At 40.4% G+C, this 19,428-nt stretch overlaps 1 protein-coding gene across 1 annotated transcript in view; it reads left to right on the forward strand.

Moving 5' to 3' along the window:
- The window catches only part of SNX9 (sorting nexin 9), a 1,114,799-nt gene extending 1,095,637 nt beyond the window's left edge, over positions 1 to 19,162 (forward strand). The window contains exons 17-18 of the mRNA XM_044063919.1: positions 18,765 to 18,856; positions 19,133 to 19,162. Coding sequence (XP_043919854.1) covers positions 18,765 to 18,856; positions 19,133 to 19,162 — 122 coding nt within the window. The remainder of the gene's footprint in view (positions 1 to 18,764; positions 18,857 to 19,132) is intronic.
- Positions 19,163 to 19,428: the final 266 nt, after the last annotated feature.

Here is a 19,428-nt window from a genome sequence, read left to right on the forward strand (position 1 = left end):
CCAGGTGCACCTACAAGCTCAATTCCTGCCAGGAAAATTGAATACACTGGAAGACTGACTAAGCAGAAATCTCATGGACCCACATGAGTGGAAACTGGAACCACGGATTTTCAACATGTTGACAAGCAAATGGGGGAGCCCAGACATAGTTCTATTTGCATCCCCCCAGAACTACCAGTTGGACAAGTTTTGCACAAGGACTCCACACAAAAAAGCCTGGAAAGTAGATGCTCTGTCCTTCAGCTGGAAAAACCTCAGTCTGTGCCTTTCCCCCTCTGCCTCCGCTCTCCAAAGTTCTTCTAAAAGTCAAACAGGACAAACCAAGAATAACTTTGATTGCTCCAGACTGGCCATGTCAACACTGGTACCCACTCCTGCACAGTATGTCAAAAATATCTCCATGGCACCTGCCTCAGACACCTTCTTGCTGTCTCAGCAGGAGAACCAAATTCTGCACCCTCAGCTTCCAACATTGAACCTTGCAGCCTGGCTAATCAATTAACTTCACCCTTAGCATCCCTCAGCAAACCTGTGATGGATGTTACCTTGGAGGCGAGAAGACCTAGTACCAGAAAATCTTATGCTGACAAATGGAACAGATTCTGTGCCTGGAACCAATCTTTAGGGATGAACACAGCAGTGCCCAATTTACCTCAGATTTTGCAATACTTAACTGAGATGCTTCACAAGGGACCGTCTTTTTCCTCTATTAAAATCCACACCTCCGCTATTTCAGCTCACTATAACACAGAACCACCCCTCTTTTCTCATCCCCTGCTCAAGCAGTATCTCAGAGGGGCAAAGAACTTGAGACCACCCAGGAGAGCTCCTACCCCTGCCTGGACCTTCACTTTGTTTTGGAAAAGCTCACTCTACCTCCTTTCGAGCCAGCTGCTACTGCAGACTTAAAATTTTTTTCTTGGAAAACAGCTTTCCTTTTAGCAATCACTTCAGCTAGAAGGATATCTAAATTACAGGCCCTTATGGCAGTGGAGCCTTTAATCATCTTTCATGCGGACAGGGTATCTCTGAGGACCAATCCATCCTTCATGCCCAAGGTGGTTTCCAGTGTGGCTCTTAATCGGTCAATTCATTTGCCAACCTTCTTTCCCAATCCACAGAACAAAGGGGAACGGATTCTGCATTCCTTGGATGTGCACAGACAACTTAGATTCTACTTGGACAGAACTAAATTTCGAAGAAAATCTGAACAATTGCTAGTAGCATTTGCTGCTGGGGCAGAGGGGAAGGCTATTTCAAAACAAACCATTTCTAAATGGATAAGCCATTGCATTCATTTCTGCTATAAGCACCATGGAAAACCTATCCCCCAGGGGATCAGATCTCACTCCACCAGGTCTGCATCTACTTCTGCAGCCTTTCTCAGAGGTGTTTCCTACCAGGGATATTCTAGAAGCTGCTACCTGGAGTTCTGTACATACCTTCATCAAGCATTATCATTTACCAATTTTCTCTAAATCCAGATCTGGCTTTGCCACTGCTGTCTTGCAGGGCCTTATAGGTCCTAATGCTGTATAAATTCCTCCTCCCAAACATAGCTTTGGGAATCTACCCAAATGTAATGACTGCAACAGTGAAACATGAAGAACATAGTACAGTTGTGTACACTTACCATAAATGTAGATGTTCGAGTGTATTCACTGTTGCAGTCCTGGTTACCCTCCCTCCAGCCCCCTGTTTTTCTCTGACTATACCTCTACTTTCTTTTACTATGCTTAAAAGCCTTTTTGGTGTATTTGCTTTTGGTTGGAGGTATATATTGTGTTTTTAATTTTGTTTGCTCCCCATTTGGGGGGCACCTGACATATGGGGCAAGAAAAACTGATGTAATGGCGTCGACTGCATGTTTTATACCCCTGACGACCTGAAGTCATGGAAGAAGGGACAGCAACCGATGCAAGACCCAAGACTGTTAATCAGGCTGACTGAGGGCAACCTGCCAGCAGATTACCCAGATGTAATGACTGCAACAGTGAATACACTCTAACATCTACATTTATGGTAAGTGTACACAATTGTACTGTCTTTATACCCAGACTCCTGGCACTGCAGACTAGAAGTACCAAGTCAACAGTTTGAGTAACCCTCCTTTGTTCCTCATCTGTATCCTGCTTATCTTTTTACCTTCACTGTCTAGTGTCTGAACACCACCTTCAGCTTCTTTCATGTCCCACTCACCATCCATCTTGGTTTAAATCTACAATCACTGAGAATTACCTTTCCAAGCCAGCACTAAGCGCCAACGTTCCTTCTCAGCATGGAGTATGCCCTTTACACAGAGCAGGTCTTTCTGCAAAGTCTCTTTCCACATTCTTACTAGTTCTAAGCCTTTGTGCCTTTTCTGCTGTAACAGCCAGTCGTCAAACTCCCTAATCCTCCTTTTCCTCTGTATGCTAGCTAATAATAAGTTCATCGTGGCAGTGTCACAGATTTACCCCAAAGCCCTTCCAGGAATACTGACTCCCTTAGTTTTGAATTATAAGCATCCATTCCCACCCATGTGTCAAGATTTCTTTTGAAAAGATGCAAGTTCTTTGAGCAACAAATAAATGGTTGAAGCGTATTCCATATATTAGGAATCAGATGAGTTATATATGATTTGCTTGTATTTTAGTCCTGTTATGATCGATTCTTATTTTTAAGTTTTAACAGAAGAGATTTCTAGGTTAAACTTTGAGTGCCTCACTTTTAATTGCCATATAGGCCAATGCTAATTTTTCCTGGTGATATCTATAATTGAATTAATATAATTTAAGCAGGAAAATATCTGCAATGTTATAGGTTCATAGGTTCATACTAGGCTATCTGCCCTAAGGCATTTATAAGCCTAGCCAGAAAGTGTTTGGCTTTCGCCACCCATTTTAAATTTATTTTGCTATGCCCTTTTTCGAGGTTAGTATACTGTGCCTCTGTCTAACAGTGACACAGAAGTGATACCCGGGGTAAACCTACGATCTCCCATCCACTCATCAAGATTCCTCTTGAAGAGAGTCAATGAGGGACTCTGCCTAACCTGGACTGGGATTTTATTCCAGAGTGAAGGGAGCCTCTGGGTTATGAATCTGTCCCTCCAGCATGTCCTATTTATTTCAATGCTGAGGTTCAAGTCCCTCGAGCGCATAGCTCGATGGGATTTGGATTTTCTGAGGTGCAGCATGTCCATTAATTCCGGGTTGGACATGGCTTTATATGTCAGGCACAGATCGCCTCTGAACAGGCAGTATGCCACTGAGTAGAGCTGGAGTTTCTTTAACCGGGCAGCATATGGCATCTGTTTGAGCCCTTTGATCCTCTTGGTGAGGTACTTTTGGGGTCTTTCCAGTTGCTGCAGGTGTCTGGTAAGGTACATCCCAAAAGGGGCATTGTACTCAATTATGGGCCTGATGAGGGATGAGTAAAGAGGCACGATGATCTCTCCTGATCTAGATGTGAATCCCTTCATGATTTGGTGGGCTATATAAAATGTTTTTCTAACCACTTTGGCCACGTGGTTGTCAAATGAGAGATTGATATCAACTTGGGTCCCCAGGTCCTTAATTACTTCTTCTGTACTTAATGGATTACCACCTATGTGGTAATTTCTGGGCACTTTGTTTTTGCCAAAGGGGATGACTATACACTTTTTGGCATTTAGCTTGAGGCCATGGCTCTGGCACCAGTTCTGTTTCTATGAGGCCCTTTTGGAGGATGCTTGTGTCGGCTAGAGAGTTGATTATGGTGCCCAGTTTGCAGTCATCTGCGAACTTAGTCAGCCACGGTCCTTCCGTGTTGGCCTGTACCTCTGAGAAATATATACCGAACAAGAGAGGTCCCAGGACTGAGCCTTGTGGGACACCACTTGTAACTGGTTTGGAGTCTGACATGGCTCCAGCAATTCTAACCATGTGGGTTCTGTCCTTGAGTCAGTTTGCAATCCATGTAGTGACATAGGGGTTTATATTTAAGCTGGTGAGCTTATCTATAATGCCCGAGTGGCGTATTGTATCGAAGGCTTTTGCGAGATCCAGGTAGGCTGTGTGGACCACCTTCCCCTCGTCAGTGGCCTTGGTGACTGTTTCAAAGAAATCAACCAGGTTTAAGAGGCAGGATCTGCCCTTAACAAAGCCGAACTGGGTAGGATCCAGTGTCTGTAGGTCCCCAATATCTTTATTTATGAGGTCCATGATGATCCTTTCCATAGCTTTGCAGACCAAGCTAGTCAGGCTTATGGGGCGATAGTTTCCAGGATCCATTGAGGCACCACCTTTATGGAGAGGGACCACTGTTGCTGTATGCCACTCTTTGGGCACATATCCTGTAGTAAGGCTGAGATTGAACAGTAGTTTTATGTTTGGGTTTAGCTCTTCTTGAGTTCATGTAGGGGCAGCCCGGGACACCGCCTGGTCCCATTGATGCTGTGTTTTTGCTTTGGAGAGGGCGGCTCTTACCTGAGCATCTGAGATGTCAGGGGGCAGCACTCTGCTGGGATAGATATTTGCCCTTTTGGTGGGAAGGGGGGAAGTTTGTGCTGAACTTGTCAGCTAGGATGTTGGCAATGTCTGTGGGTTCATTGTATTTTTTGTCATTTTGGACTAATTTTGAGCATATCTGTGAAGTACCACCCAGGTTCCTAACATAACTAAAGAAAGCCTTGTGATTATCCTTAGTGTCCTGTGCAATTTTCTCTCGAAGCTGGCCTTAGACAATTTTATGAGTGCCCGTAGTTTTTGCTAATACTGATCAGTGATGCCTTCCCTTTTTGGGATTTTGCTCTATCATTTAGTAGCTTCCTCCTTCTATTGTATAGTTTGTTTATGGCTGGGGTCCACTAGACAGGACGTCTGCCTTTGGAGGATTGGGTCTTGGTTTTATATGGGATCGCATGATCCATGCATTCCTGAAGGTGTTCATAGAATGCGTTTATAAAGGATTCTGCAGTCTGGGCCATATTTTCCACAGGCCGGGGCTTTGAAGGATTCCACCTCAGTTTTGAGGAGTGTGAAATTTGCTTTAGAGAAGTTTTTCACTGTGGTTTTCTGGGCAGGGGGTGGGGTCGGGATGTGAATATCCAGTGAGATTAGTTTATGGTCTGATCTTACCAGTGAGGGATACACTTCTGGTCTGGAGCATAGAGTCCCCATGTTGGTGATGATCAGGTCCAGTATGTTTTCCCCTCTTGTGGGAGTGGTAACAAGTTGTTCCATAGCATTTGAGTTTATGAATATAATTTCAAATATTACATGTTGCTTTATAAACCAACCAACGAAAGAATACCTGCATGAACGGCTTGTGCACGGCTAAATAGTATATCCAACCAAAAAAGTCACAAAAGCCAGCACCCAACATTTCCTGTGGCTTATACCAAAAACATATTTATTCCATGACCGATAGCCAGCAATACATCAGTACACCAGTAAGGTTGGTCATTTAACCCAGGAGAAAAGAGAGCCCCCAATTTAATAATCCACATTTTCTCTTTATTTGTCAACATTTCATGTAATCTGTGGGCCTCTTTGTTCCTAAATATAATCTGGTCAATGACCATAAAACTGAAAAATCCCGTTGGATGCTTAGACATATGTTTGAATACAGAGCTCGAACCTTTCTTATTTTTGATGTCACTTAAGTGTTCCTCAACCCTTATTTTAAATGGGCGAGACGTTTGTCCAACATAAAAAGCCTGACAGCTACATTGGGCTAAATAAATAACCCAAGTCGTATTACAATTGGCAAAAAAATGGGACATTGTATACATATGGAGAATTATGAGATGTAAAACTATGGGACTTCAGCACTCTTGGGCAATAAACACAATGACCACATGGATAACAACCCAGTGTCATTTGTTTAGTTAAACATGGACCTTTATCATAAACTCTTTTATAGTGATCCAAAAGACCACCCCTTCTGAAAAGAATACAGACATCGATCCCCAATATAATTATTTAAGATGTCATCTGATCTTAATAGATGCCATTGTCTATGAATGATATTCATAAAACTATTGGTGTTTCTTCCATAGGTTGTAATTAATCTGAGTACCTGTGATTTTTACGTATCCCGAACCCGATATGACAACAACTGCGATCTATCCTGTTGATCGGCAAACCAACTGGCCATAGTGATGTCACCCACTTGATATCCCCTACTCTTGAACCTAGGTATTAGATTGTGTCTGTGATGGTTGTAGGTGGAGGAATTTGAACAAATCCTTTTAATACGAAGGAATTGTGACTTGGGGTTATTCTTAATGACATGTTGTGGGTGAAAGCTTGTAGCATGTAGTAGGGTATTGAATTGTGGAAACTTCCTAAATACTTCACTCTCCAAAGTGTCCAGATCTGTTCTCCTAACTGACATATCCAAAAAGGTTATATCTGATCTAGAATAAGTCAACTTAAATTCAATACCCAACATATTACAATTCAAATATTCCAAAAATTCCAAAAGGAATTCCTCATCTGCTCTCCATACCAACCAGCAGTCATCAAGATAGCTCCTCCAAATGTCCATTTCATTTATATGTATATTGTGACTGGTGTCATATATCAACTGTTCCTCCACGCACGCCATAAATAGATCCGCATAAATGGGGGCAAAAGAAGCCCCCATAGCAGTGCCTTGAAGTTGCCAAAAGCACCTATCTTTAAAATAGAAAATATTGTGGGTCAGGACCATTTCTGCCATGCAAATTAGAAGAGTATTATAACCTGGTTTGTACATATTGTCTCGATCTAGCCAATATTGCAAGGCCATTAGTCCTGCCCAATGGGGGATGTTGGTATACAAGGAGGTGACATCTAATGTGCATAAGAGCCAGTCTGATTCCAATTGTATGTCGGATATGATGGAGAGAAATTGGGTCGTGTCCTGTATTCTGGACCGTATTAATGCTAGTAATGGTTTTAAATATAAAGTTAGAAATTCAGACAAGGGCTCAGTTAAAGAGCCTCTGCCTGAAACAATTGGTCGACCGGGCGGTCTGTTGGAATCTTTATGGATCTTGGGCAAGAAATAAATATGCTGTTTTTTGGGACGATCTACCTTAAGATGAAAACAGACTTCTTTAGTGATAATGCCCTCATCTTCTGCTAGATTGAGGAAGTGATCAATATCCTGTTTAAATTTATTAGTTGGATCAACAGCCATTTCCTGATAAGATTTATCATAAAGTTGACGCTCACCCTCCGCTTCATAGTCCACCAAATCCTGACCCACCACTGCTCCACCCTTGTCCACAGATATGATAACAATATTCTTGTTGTTAACAAGGTTTTCAACATATAATCTTTGCTGTTTGTCCAAATTATCCTTCACCATATCTTGTTTACTCAAATGTAAATGCAAATCTCTAAGAACTTCATTCTGAAAAGTTTGTACAATGGGTAGCATCGGTGGCTTAAACAAAGAGGACCTGAAGCGAAAGTTTCTCAATTCAGAAGAACACATCTTGGTCCCCTCAGAGTTGTGAAAAAAAGATTTTAAATTAGGACTACGACAAAAATTCACAATATCTTGTGAAAAATTATACTCCTGGACAAGGAAACCTGGCACAAAGCTTAATCCTTTATTTAGCACCTCCATTTGTTGTTCATCCAGTCTAACAGAAGATATGTTATGCACATTGTTCACTTTAGTATCTAAAATTTGGTCATGTTTTGAAGAATCTCCTCAAGACCCATAGTGTTTTTGATTCTTCCTGCCCCCTCGTCTCTGAGACTTTTGCCTAAAGGGATTCCCCCTACCAAACTTTGCTCCAAATTGTTCCTTTTGGGAACAGGGGAAACTCCAGTATGGCCACCCTCCCAATCCGTATTGAATGATGAATCTTCACCAGGTATAATAGACTCCCTATTTCTTTTTTTCAAAATAGATTTGGGCCGTGAAGCTCTCGATTTCTTGGGGGTTTGAACAGGCATAACAAATTTAACCCTGGGACGCATTTCAAAGGGCTTGCCCCTATCATAATCCCCAACATCACTGGGAAACTTCTTAATTTTTCTCTCTCTAACAACAGAGTCCAGTTCTGACAAATCCTTGCCAAGTTTTTCAATACAATTTTTATGACATGAGAGTGTAGAAAACTCATCAAATGTTTTACTGGCCCCCCAAAACATGAGCAGCTTCTTCCTCCACCTTCCTCTCATAATAACTGGTCAAAATGCATATTAATGCATATGCATAGGTTAATGCATAGGTTAGTACTAGGCTACCTGCCCTTTCAGGCCATTTTAAGCCTAGCCAGTTACCCCATGTGAGAATCAAACCCTGCACTTTGTGTGTGTAAGGTAAACACCTTAACCATTAGGCCAGTCTCCCACCCTCCAAATGTTTATAAAGGTCATAGAAACCTGTTGTGCCTCTGCCCATTGTGCCAAAAGGCACTCATCTGGTTCAGCAACCATAGGCTGCAACCTAGTTCTTAATCCCCTTGGAACTATTTTACTCCGTTGGTATGCCCTAAAGAGTTTGAGGTGCCAAACTTTTTTCCCCAAGGGTGATCAAATTTTTGGTTAACTTAGCAAAAGCAGATCTACAATCCTGAGTTTGATCCTGAACTCCAGAACCATTATCAATATTACCGGACCCTATGCCAAAAATGCCCAAGTCCTCAGAGTCTGAAGAAAGACCCTTAATAAAAGTTGCCAATTCCATCATTGACCAAAACCAACTACTAAACCACAAGCTGTCCACAATGTAAAACTACAAATCTTATTTTTAAGCTGTAATATATGTCCAAAAACCTGAGTTTTGGTAAGTCAATATATAATATAATATAATTCTCTTTACTAACTGTAGGCATTCATAATTGGCCCAAATGGGTACAATGATGGCCAATAACTATTCGCCCCAAACCCGGGGAAAAATAGTTTGTCAAACCTTACAGTGGTCCAAGTCCAATTAACTGGAATCCAGAAAGGCAAACACAACATATATATCATGTCTTCCTGGCCTATAACTATCCACTTGGACTACTTGTGTCCGCTACTTAGCCAAAATGGGCCAAAACCAAATAAGAAAAATAAAAGAATTTTGGGACAGTGAACAAAATTAATTTGGTCAATGTTGCTAAGGCAAGAACTCCAAATAATTATTACCCTATACTGATATGTTAATATCTGGAGCCCAGTATGTCACCTTGGATAATCATCAAAAAACTATTCAATGATTTTCAATCCACTGGACTAGCTGGTAATTTGTTGTCCTAACTTTAATGACCCAACCCCTATCATAATGGGGCTGATATAAAAATAATGAAATATTTTTATTATCATGTCTATAGCCCAGTATCATATATGTTATGGAAAACAAACTAATAATGAAGATCCCCTATCTATCCACCATGTCCCCAATACAAACTAATACTGACAAAGGGAAAGATTATAAGCATTAGCATCCACAAAAAATGGTTAACATTCACTTGATATCCAATTGTTGAAACATAATATGAAAACCAAACAAATATGACATTCTAAATCGCATTCAAATATGCCAGGATGCCTTGGATAACTAAACATAAACAGCTAAAGGCATGCTGGCCCTAATAGTGAATCCAAACGGTCAAACATACAGCCTTGATGGCAACTTATGAGTGCTAATATTGAACTTTGTTTGGATTGGTAGACCTAAAAAAAGACCACACACCAACCCACCAAATTCAAAAAAGCACTCTAAGGGATGAACAGGAAACATGTATAAATACACAGTCTTGACCACATATAGCAATGCACAATCGCGACTTAGTATTATAACATTAATAGACCAATGTTAAATGTCCTGAACATCTTCCGATGGTATAATCGAACATGTTTAGAAAAACGCCACCAAAAAGAGTCCTTGAATTCAAACGACAAATATATTGCCACTCAAAAGTTCGAATAACACTGTTTCTTATGTCTAGACCATTTGGTTCAAAATTCGATTGTGGTAAATGCAGAAAATACAAAGTATTGAATGTAATGTAAGTAAAGAATGTGGTAAATGCCACAGAATGTCAAATATCAATGTCCCGAACCAAAATATGGAAAAGATGTAACCATTCACTATTCAGGGTCCGAATCCACTCACCGAACTCAAAAAGGCAAAAGCCTTCTTCAGCAACCAGACTTGATAAGTGTTCTTTGTTTTGTTTAGATAATCATGTTTGTAGCATGATAATTATTGTATTTATATGGTAATATTTTTTATGTGCACTAGAGGGCGTCACAAGACTTCACATATAAGGGAGAAACAATGCTAGTTGCATTTTCTTATCTTATCAAGTTTGGTTGCTGAAGAAGGCTTTTGCCGAAACCGGTACAACCTTACTGGTGTACTGATGTATTGCTGGCTATCGGTCATAGAATAAATATGTTTTTGGTATAAGCCACAGGAGATGTTTGGTGCTGACTTGTGTCTTTTTTGGTTGGATGTTGCTTTATAATTCAATTTGTTCACATAATTCTTTCTGTGAATTTTCTTTGTGCAGTTTCTAATTGTATTAGTTGTTCTGATGTATATAAGCAAAGTGAATTGTATTTTAACAGAAGACTTATAAATGTCTTATGTAAATAAACTTGACAGTTTTAATCTCTGATGGTGATACTTCTTAATAAGACACTCGTCTTATCTAAATAAGGTAATAACTGTTCAATGTACATGGTCACCAAACTAGATTCGCTTGTTACTAATGATGCCTAGATATTTGGGCTGATTTACCTCTTCTAAACACGTGTTGAAATATTATGGAACTCCTTATTAAACTGTTAATACAGTAATGGTAACACTTCTAAAAATGTTACCTTCTCCCCATCTCTTGAGATCTCTGCACTCTGCTGTCACAGATCATTAATACCTGCATTTAAAACCACACTTGTCTAGTTGTCCCCATTTTGTGATTAGTTTGGTCATCATCATCTACATTTTTCTCAGTCTACGCTCTGAGAGATGTTCCACTGAAATGTGGTCTCTCCTTTCTCAGTTGTGGAGATTTTTATATCACTTTTGTGATTGTGTTAACCACAAAACCCTCTCCTCTATGCCAACACTGGCTGTGCTCCCTACCGTTTCCCATCCCCTGCCAGTGCCCCTCCAGTCTGTAGCATTTCCATGTCTTCACTTTCACTATTCTTTGTCTTTCTCAGTGTCTCTGCTGGTAGCCCTTCTGCCTCTGGTGTGTACAAGTTTTTCTCCATACCTCCTATGCTCTTCATAAAAGGCATCATAGGCTCATAGGTGTGTACTAGGCTGATGGCCCTGGGGCCTTTACAAGCCTAGCCATAGGATTACCCAGGCATTGTGCCATCCGACCTTGGTTCCCAGTGCCTCTGTCAAGTAGAGCCACTGGAGTGATCCCTGGGTGAATTTTTTATTTCCCATCCACTCATCAAGATTTCTCTTGAAGAGGGTCAGCGAGGTGCTCTGCTTGACATGTATGGGAAGTCTATTCCATAGCATGGGCAGTCTCTGAGTTATGAACTTGTCCCTCCAATACATTCTGTTGATTGTAGAAATGAGGTTGAGGTCTCTGGAGCTTGTGGTGCGGAGGGATTGGGATTTCTTTAGATGTAGCATTTCTGACAGAGCTGGGTCAGACATGGCTTTGTAAGTCAAGCAGAGATCGCCTCTAAGTAGGCGATATGAGACAGAGAATAGTTGGAGGTTTTTTGAGTCTGTCCATATAGGACAAGTGTTTAAGGCCTTGTATCCTCTTTTGAGGTACTTTTGCGGCCTCTCCAATTGTTGCAGGTGTCTAGTGAGGCACATGCCAAATGGGACATTGTACTCTATGATTGGCCTAATGAGGGAAGAATAGAGGGAGACGATGACCTCTTTCTTCCTGGATGCAAAACCCTTAGTAATGAGATGTGCCACATAGAAGGACATTCCTGACGACAGTGGCAATGTGGTGATCAAAAGAGAGGTTGCTGTCAACCTGTGTTCCCAGATCTCTTATAACACCTTCTGTATTCAGTGGACATCAATGTGGTAATTCATGGGAACCAAGTTTTTCCAAAAGGGGATGATGACACATTTATCATCACCATTTTCTCTCCCCCATTTAGCAGTGTGCCCCCCCTTCCACTTTCCTTCTGCTCACCTTGCAGTGTTTGTCTCTGGCTACCTCTGCCACTGTGCCCCTCTTATCACTTATCTTTACACTTTGCATTTGCCCTTTAATCCTGGCTTCTTCCTTCTTTTTCCACCCTTCATGGCTGAATTTTCCACATTTTCCTTTCCTGTGTGCCTTCTCACTTGCTGTACTACTGACATCCCTTGTCTATGTACTCTTATTCACTGCCTTCCCCCAGCTTTTCTCACTCCCCCGTTCTGCAGACCTCCTTTCTAGTCCTTCTCAATCCTTTCATGCCTGACTAGCTCATACACTAACACTTCTGGCTTCCATATTAAGTGATGAAGCTCCCCCATTCACCTGCAGACTCCAATTCTATGCTGTCTGTACACCCCCATTCACCTTCAGACTCCATATTCTGTGCTGTCTCTACACACCCATTCACCTTCAGACTCCAGTTCTGTGCTGTCTCTACATCCCCATTCACCCACAGATTCCAATTCTATACTGTCTCTACACCCCCATTCACCTGCTGATTCCACATTCTATGCTGTCTCTACACCCCCATTCACCTGCAGACTCCACATTCTGTGCCGTCTCTAAGCCCCATAATCAAAACAGCTGCTCTACATCTTAAGCATCTAACAGATCTTTCCCAAACTTTCTCCAGCGTGTCCCATTCCTTTTCTTGACCCATTCTTGGATCACAAATTTTAATTTCTAAGATTTTAAAAATCAGCTGGAAAAGTATTTAAAGTTACATATATTGAAAGATGCAGTTAGTGACTGAAAAGTTCATAGGGAAGATAACCAGAAGTTTAATGGGATGACCAAGGCCATGGCCTTCCCTCTATCATCTTGTACTGATCACTAATACAAGCAGATGTGATAAAAGTGGGAAGGGCTTCTAAAGTCATATTAATATAAGGGATGTGCAGCTAAAGAACACAGCAGTGACAGGGTGGATGGAGTTATGGATAAACAAAAATCATCAAAAAGCAGTTTTACTTGGCAACTATTTTAATTAAATCTTGACCTGTCACCTTACCCTCAGTGAAAGTACTATTTCTCTGCTTATTCCACAGTTCCACAATTCAGATACAGTTAGTCCCATTGAGATGAACAGTCCAACACTTCCTGGCCCTAACCTGGAACTTTGAAAACTCCAAGAAAAACATAATTGAAATTAAAATAAAACAACATTGTGATAAAATAAGAGCATAAAAATGGGAACCATGTACTTTTGGAAAATATAAGCCAAAAAATCAAAAATTCTCACAAATCAGCCTTACCTACAAGTAGTCTTAATGAAACTTTGATGCAGTTTCTTTAACCTAAATAAAAATATTTCTCAGCTCTTCCCACAGTTTAGCTAGATTTAACTCAATTTGAGTGAGAAATGCAACAGAAAGATGGGTTTATTTGCACTTGCGTAGAACTTCTAAGAAAAAAAAATTAAGTAATAAAGCCTTGCAGTAAAACAAGAGCAAAAGGCAAGAGTAAAATATCCTCTACCAGTGCCTTCCCCAACCCTTTATACAAGTTGTATAGGCATCAAGGTCCCTTAGTGGGCCTCTGATTCAGGGTCTTTGGGGAAGGTTAACAGTAGTTACATGTCTCATGTAATTCCAAGCACAGTTTATCCATAACAGTCTCATCATCCTGTCTTCAGATTGCTCTTTTCAGCATTCATTAATTGCAGAGATTAACACTTTGCTGCTGCTAGAGAAAATGTAATTGTTTTCACTACTTTTTCAAGTAGTATTTTTAAAAAGATGTATGTTAATAGTTAGGTCTTGGGAGGTTTTGTGGTGTTTAGTATTACTGTCCCACAAGTCATTATTAGTGTTGGTTTAATTTAGTAGATTTGTATTCTTTACTCTGTTATCTTTCACTGTAATGGTCTGGAAATCGAAAACCGCATGAGTGCACTGACAACAGTTTTTGATACACTAATAAAATTGTGCACAGAGGATGGAGATTATTGATATCGAGAAAAAGATTTGGTAATGGCTTCCCTAGTAACACTACTTAAGGTGTTTAACATAAACACAGTTTCATTCAGGTCTCGTGCTAGGGTCTAAAAGTGGACAGAGATAGCTGGCAAAGTACAGCAGCAGAAGGTAAAACAGCTTCATTCCTGCTCACTGTCCATGCCTGTCAACTCTCTCCAAGTTTGTTTCATAGTTTTGCCCTGTCCCTCATAAATGTTTTGATTTTCTGATAAGTCACTGACTATTACATCTACTGCAGTCAATCAAAAAATGCCAGACATTAGAGTTTACTTGCTATTCAAAGAATGAATATCGATGCAAAACCTGTTCTATTTATTTCTTAAGTTAATAAGAGCAATAGAAACAATGGTGGGACATATGTATATCTCCCAAATATGCAGCCAAGTGTAGAAGTTTTAGGATATTTGCTTGGAAGTGTTTACATAGGTACTTTTATACTCCAAGCAGACTCCAAAGAATTTTTCTTCAGGTAGACAGCAAATGTTGGAGGTGTGATGGTGAAGAAAGAGGTAACTGTGAATATATTTTCTGAGATTGTAATGAGTTGGCAGACTTTTAAATATTCCCTGTAGACTGCTATGTCGGAGATGCTGGGTGAGCAAATTGGTGTAACTAAGGAAATTATTTTTTTTGAGCTATGATACAGAATCCGAATTGCCTAGATATATATTGTAAGCCCTTGCTGAGTTTGATTATGATGACTGCAAAAAAAAAAAAACTAGAAAATGAAAAAGTCTAAACAAACTTTACTAGAACAGATAAAACTGGAACTGGTTCCTTTAGAAAAGGGTAGGTGGAAGTTACATAGGAAAAAATGGAAACTGTGGGATCAATACATGCAGAGGAGGAAGAAGGTTTAAAAGAAGGCAGTAATTGAATGAGCTATGTAATGGCTGACTGACGATGACTAGATGCAAGTTATGCATAATGTTTGCAGCTACAGTTGTCAGCATGGTTCGTAATGTACAATATTTGCAAATGACATTATATCAGTATGGTTTATTTTCATTTATATAAATGTAAGATTGCCTGTGTCATGCATGATAATTTAATAAAGATGTTTCTAGTTTAAAAAAAAATGAATAAGAGCGGTATTTGAAATCTGTCCTAGATTTTAATTTTGTCCCTCATTATTTTTGGATTTGTCAGTAATTTGTAAGCGTAGACGTTGAGAATTATGCTCTGCTGTTTGTCTGATAGTGCTAAAACAACACTGTGTGCTCCTACATTTCTTTCTGTAATTGGTAGTACATAGAGCAGGTAAAGCTCCTTGCACTGCAAAGACTTATAGGATCGACATGGTTACACAGAGATTCCTGGTTTTGTAAATGCAAACTCCCTCGACCAGATTGTCAATACACAAAACGGGTGCAGCCATACTCGTTGTGCTCCTCGCTAGTATGGAAAAGTGCTGAACACCCCCTAGGGTAATGTCTTCCCTGGTACAAAATGGTCTCCTTTGAAGTAAAATTAAATCATGGACCCCCAGCTAACCCTGGAATATTCAAGAATTATTCCAAATCTAACTTCCTGCAGTTGAGTGATAACCTGGCAAACTGTCAAGCCCCCATAAACCCTGAGAACACGCTGCCTATGCAGAACTATTCACAGAAACCCTATATAAGCATGTTAATAGCTGCATAGAGGCAGCTGTACCCACGGGAAGAAGTACAGAACTAACTAAAAAAACACACCATCCTGGTGGAATCACAAATTCAGTCAGCTGTATAACAGAAGGAAGAAAATCATGGCAAAAATTAGGAGATGCAGCACCCAGCAGGACTAAAGCACTCTCACCAAACTAAACAAACAACAGAGAGGACAAATAAGTCTACCAAAGCCAAATTTGGCCCCCCAAGCTAAGGACAACCACAAGGCATTCTTTAGCTATGTCTGCAAACTCAAAGGCAATACACAATTGTGTGCAGAGCTCATTATTAATGAAGCCACTTATACTGAGCCAGAAGATATAGCAAACCTACTGATTGACAAATTCAGCTCCAACTTTACTCCTCTCTCCCCTTCAACCTTCCTTCGGGAAATACCATCAAATATCACACCCCCTGCTGTCACTAGGGAATAGGTCCTTAATGCTGTCTCTAAGACCAAGAACACTGCATCAGTGGGCCCAGACAGTATCCCAAGATGCCTTCTGAACAGCATGAAACATGACCTATCAGGTTGTCTGGAATTGTTGTTTAACTGTAACCACCAAATAGGCTTTTTGCCTCAAAAATGGAGAACAGCAACAGTCATACCTCTGCATAAAGGTGGCCCATCTACAGACCCTGGAAGCTACAGACCCATAACTCTCACTAGACTTGTATGTGAAGCCATGGAAAAAATTGTCATGGAAATGATCAATAATGATACAGCAAACCTCCAGATATTGGACCCAACCCAGTTTGGTTTCATCAAGGGCAAGTCATGTCTCCTCAGCCTGGTGGACTTCTTTGAGAAGGTCACCAAAGAAATGGATGAGGGCAGAATGGTTTGCACTGCCAACCTTGACTTGGCCAAGGCATTTGACACAATACCCGACGTGGGCATTGTTGACTAACTGAAGAGGTTAGGTACAAACTTGCATGTCATCCAGTGGACAGCCAAATGGCTCACAGGCAGGACCCAGGAAGTTAGAATTGGGGAGTCCACCTCTAGAAAGAGGCCAGTCACAAGTGGAGTCCCTCAGGGATCGGTCCTTGGGCCTCTTCTTTTTGGCATTTACTTGTCTGAAGTCAAGGCCAATGTCTTTGGCTGACTAAATTTGCAGATTATTGCAAATTTAGAGCTGTCATTGAATCCCACACTGTCACAAGTGTTCTTCAGGAAGGAGTGACACAGACAAACAACTGGTGTCAGAGCCATGGATGTAAACTAAATGCCAATAAATGCATAATCATATCCTTCAGGAAGTCATCCACCCTGGTAACTATCATATTGACAACCCATCTGTTAGAGCTGACCCAGTAGTCAAGGACATAGGGACACACATAGACAGTAATTTAGCCTTTGACCATCATGTGTCTACAATAATGAGGAAATCATTCTGTGTTGCGTGACTTGCAAACAAAAATATGGCATCTAGGTCCAGGGAAGTCATTGTTCCACTATATTGGACATTTTCAACATTCATCAGACATGTCATTGATTACAGTGCCCCCTTTGATATGTACCTAACCAGCCATATCCAAATATGGAACCTCCAAAGAGGCTCCTCACTAAAAGACTACAGGGTGTAAGTAAAATGCCCTATGCAGACCGCCTCAAGGCCCTATTCCTCTATTCTGTCTCATAAGGCTGTTGAGGGGAGATCTTTGTCTGGCATACAGGGCATTGTCAGACACCACCATGATGGACCTTTTGCATATCTGCAAGACAGACAGCACCAGAATTACCAATTCTAAAGACGTAAACTTGCTTGTGATATAAATTCTACCTGCTGGAGAAACAGGTATGTATCCCAGAGACTACTCCGTCTCTAGAACAAGCTCCCCATCCATAGGAAGCAGAGTTCCTCCCTAACTCAATTCAAGTGTAAATTGGATGGGGAACAGGAAATTCATCCCTGGCTTAGCACGTATGTCTCTAATGGACACGGGCAACCTGTAAATGGTTCATCTCCCAGACCCCCCTGCTTCTAAATGTTTCATCTCCCAAGCCCCTGTTTGCACTCATAAGTGGTATCAGAACTTGGAGATTTGGGGTGCATGGCCAGGCTTAAAAAGGCCCTTATGGTTGTTAGCCTATTAAGCCCTTATGAACCTGTGGAATACATGGACCAGTTGAGCTACTTGGTCAGGAATTAATGGGCCATAGAGCTGTTGCCTAGCCCAGGAGTTCCCATCTCTCATCCACACAGAATGAATGGATCAACTGAGTGCAAGCAGCAGAGGCCAGTCCTGTGGAAACAGAAAAAAGCTTGAAACTAGAGGAAAATGGTTTTACTGTAGAAATGTTGTATCAAAGTGGTTAGAATTCCTAGGGACTGAAGGGCATCAGCTTTAGTAATAGTATGATAAGTAATATGTCTGTGGTGTCCCTTCTCCTCTTCATTGGAAAACACAGCAGCTGACTTAGATTGTTATGATTAATTGATTGATCAAGAAATTCAGATTCATTTCATGTATTGCTTTTGTGGTTTTCAAGATGATATAGGATAAATTAAATCTCTTACAAGGATCGAGTCCATTCACAGATGCATTAAGTAAAGTTCTTAGGAAACCTAAATGCTGATCATGAAGTAATCCGAGTTCTTTTTATAACAGGTAGCTGTTTTTTAGTGAAGGCAGATGATGGAAATCCTGAATTTTGATAAGCATAATTTCACATAGTTCACCTCTAACCATCTAGTTAAGTATAGAACACTGCAAGAATAAACACTTGTGAGATGCTCCACGTGACAAATTCCATGCTTCTGTTATAATATTGAATTGATTTTAAGTAATTGTAACGTGTACGACTTCCTTTTGTTCACTCGTACTCGTACGCATACTAAATTTTTTAAACAAAAAAAAAAAAAGTATAAGAGCACTGGGTAAAACAATACACTGTTTTTTCAGTTTTTTTTTTAAATCATTACAGAGGTGTGTTATTAAAAACTTGCAAACCACTGCTGTTTTGTTGGGTCTGTTTGTAATGTAATAATAGCTGTCTTTTGATTTCTTGCCCTGTCTGTCTATATTTTATGTCATTTGTAGCTGAAATGAATCATTTTCATAGTAACCGAATCTATGACTACAACACTGTGATGCAGCTGTATCTACAGCAACAAGTTCAATTTTATGAAATGGTAAGCATGTGATTTTAAGTTTTTACATTTCACCAGCTTGTTGGGCCATGAATATGATTATAGAAAAAAATAAGTTCTTAAGAAAAATTACTTTTTAGGTATCTTTGCAAGGCTGTTTAATGCTTGTTGCACAGCACGCATGTCTTGTAAATAGAAGCTGTGAACACTGTGGTATGACTGATTTACAGATGCACTTTAATTCCATTGTCCTTATTTGCATAGCCTTTGTGCACTTCTTTATCAGTTGTGTATTTTCTCTTTCATTCTTCTTCACAGAGCCCCTCAGTAGTAGGTCGCTACAGTTAGTTATTTTTAGTTTATTAACCAGGTAAGTGAACTATTCTTAATGACAGTTGATGGAAAAAGTGTCACATTTATGGATGCTGGCAGGCTGGACAACAACTGCCTGGACCTCAGAGTCAAAGAAAATTTAAATATGAATTTGAAGAAATTAAACACGGTTATATGTGCTAGCATGTCTGGCTGAGGTTTTGTACATAATTTCAGATTAACCTACATGTCAAATGCCAACATGATTAGCTATGATATTGTAAATAAGTTCTTGCATGTTG

Source organism: Protopterus annectens, chromosome 1.part0, assembly GCF_019279795.1.
Source record: "Protopterus annectens isolate FY-2018-M chromosome 1.part0, PAN1.0, whole genome shotgun sequence".
NCBI classification, from domain to species: domain Eukaryota; kingdom Metazoa; phylum Chordata; order Ceratodontiformes; family Protopteridae; genus Protopterus; species Protopterus annectens.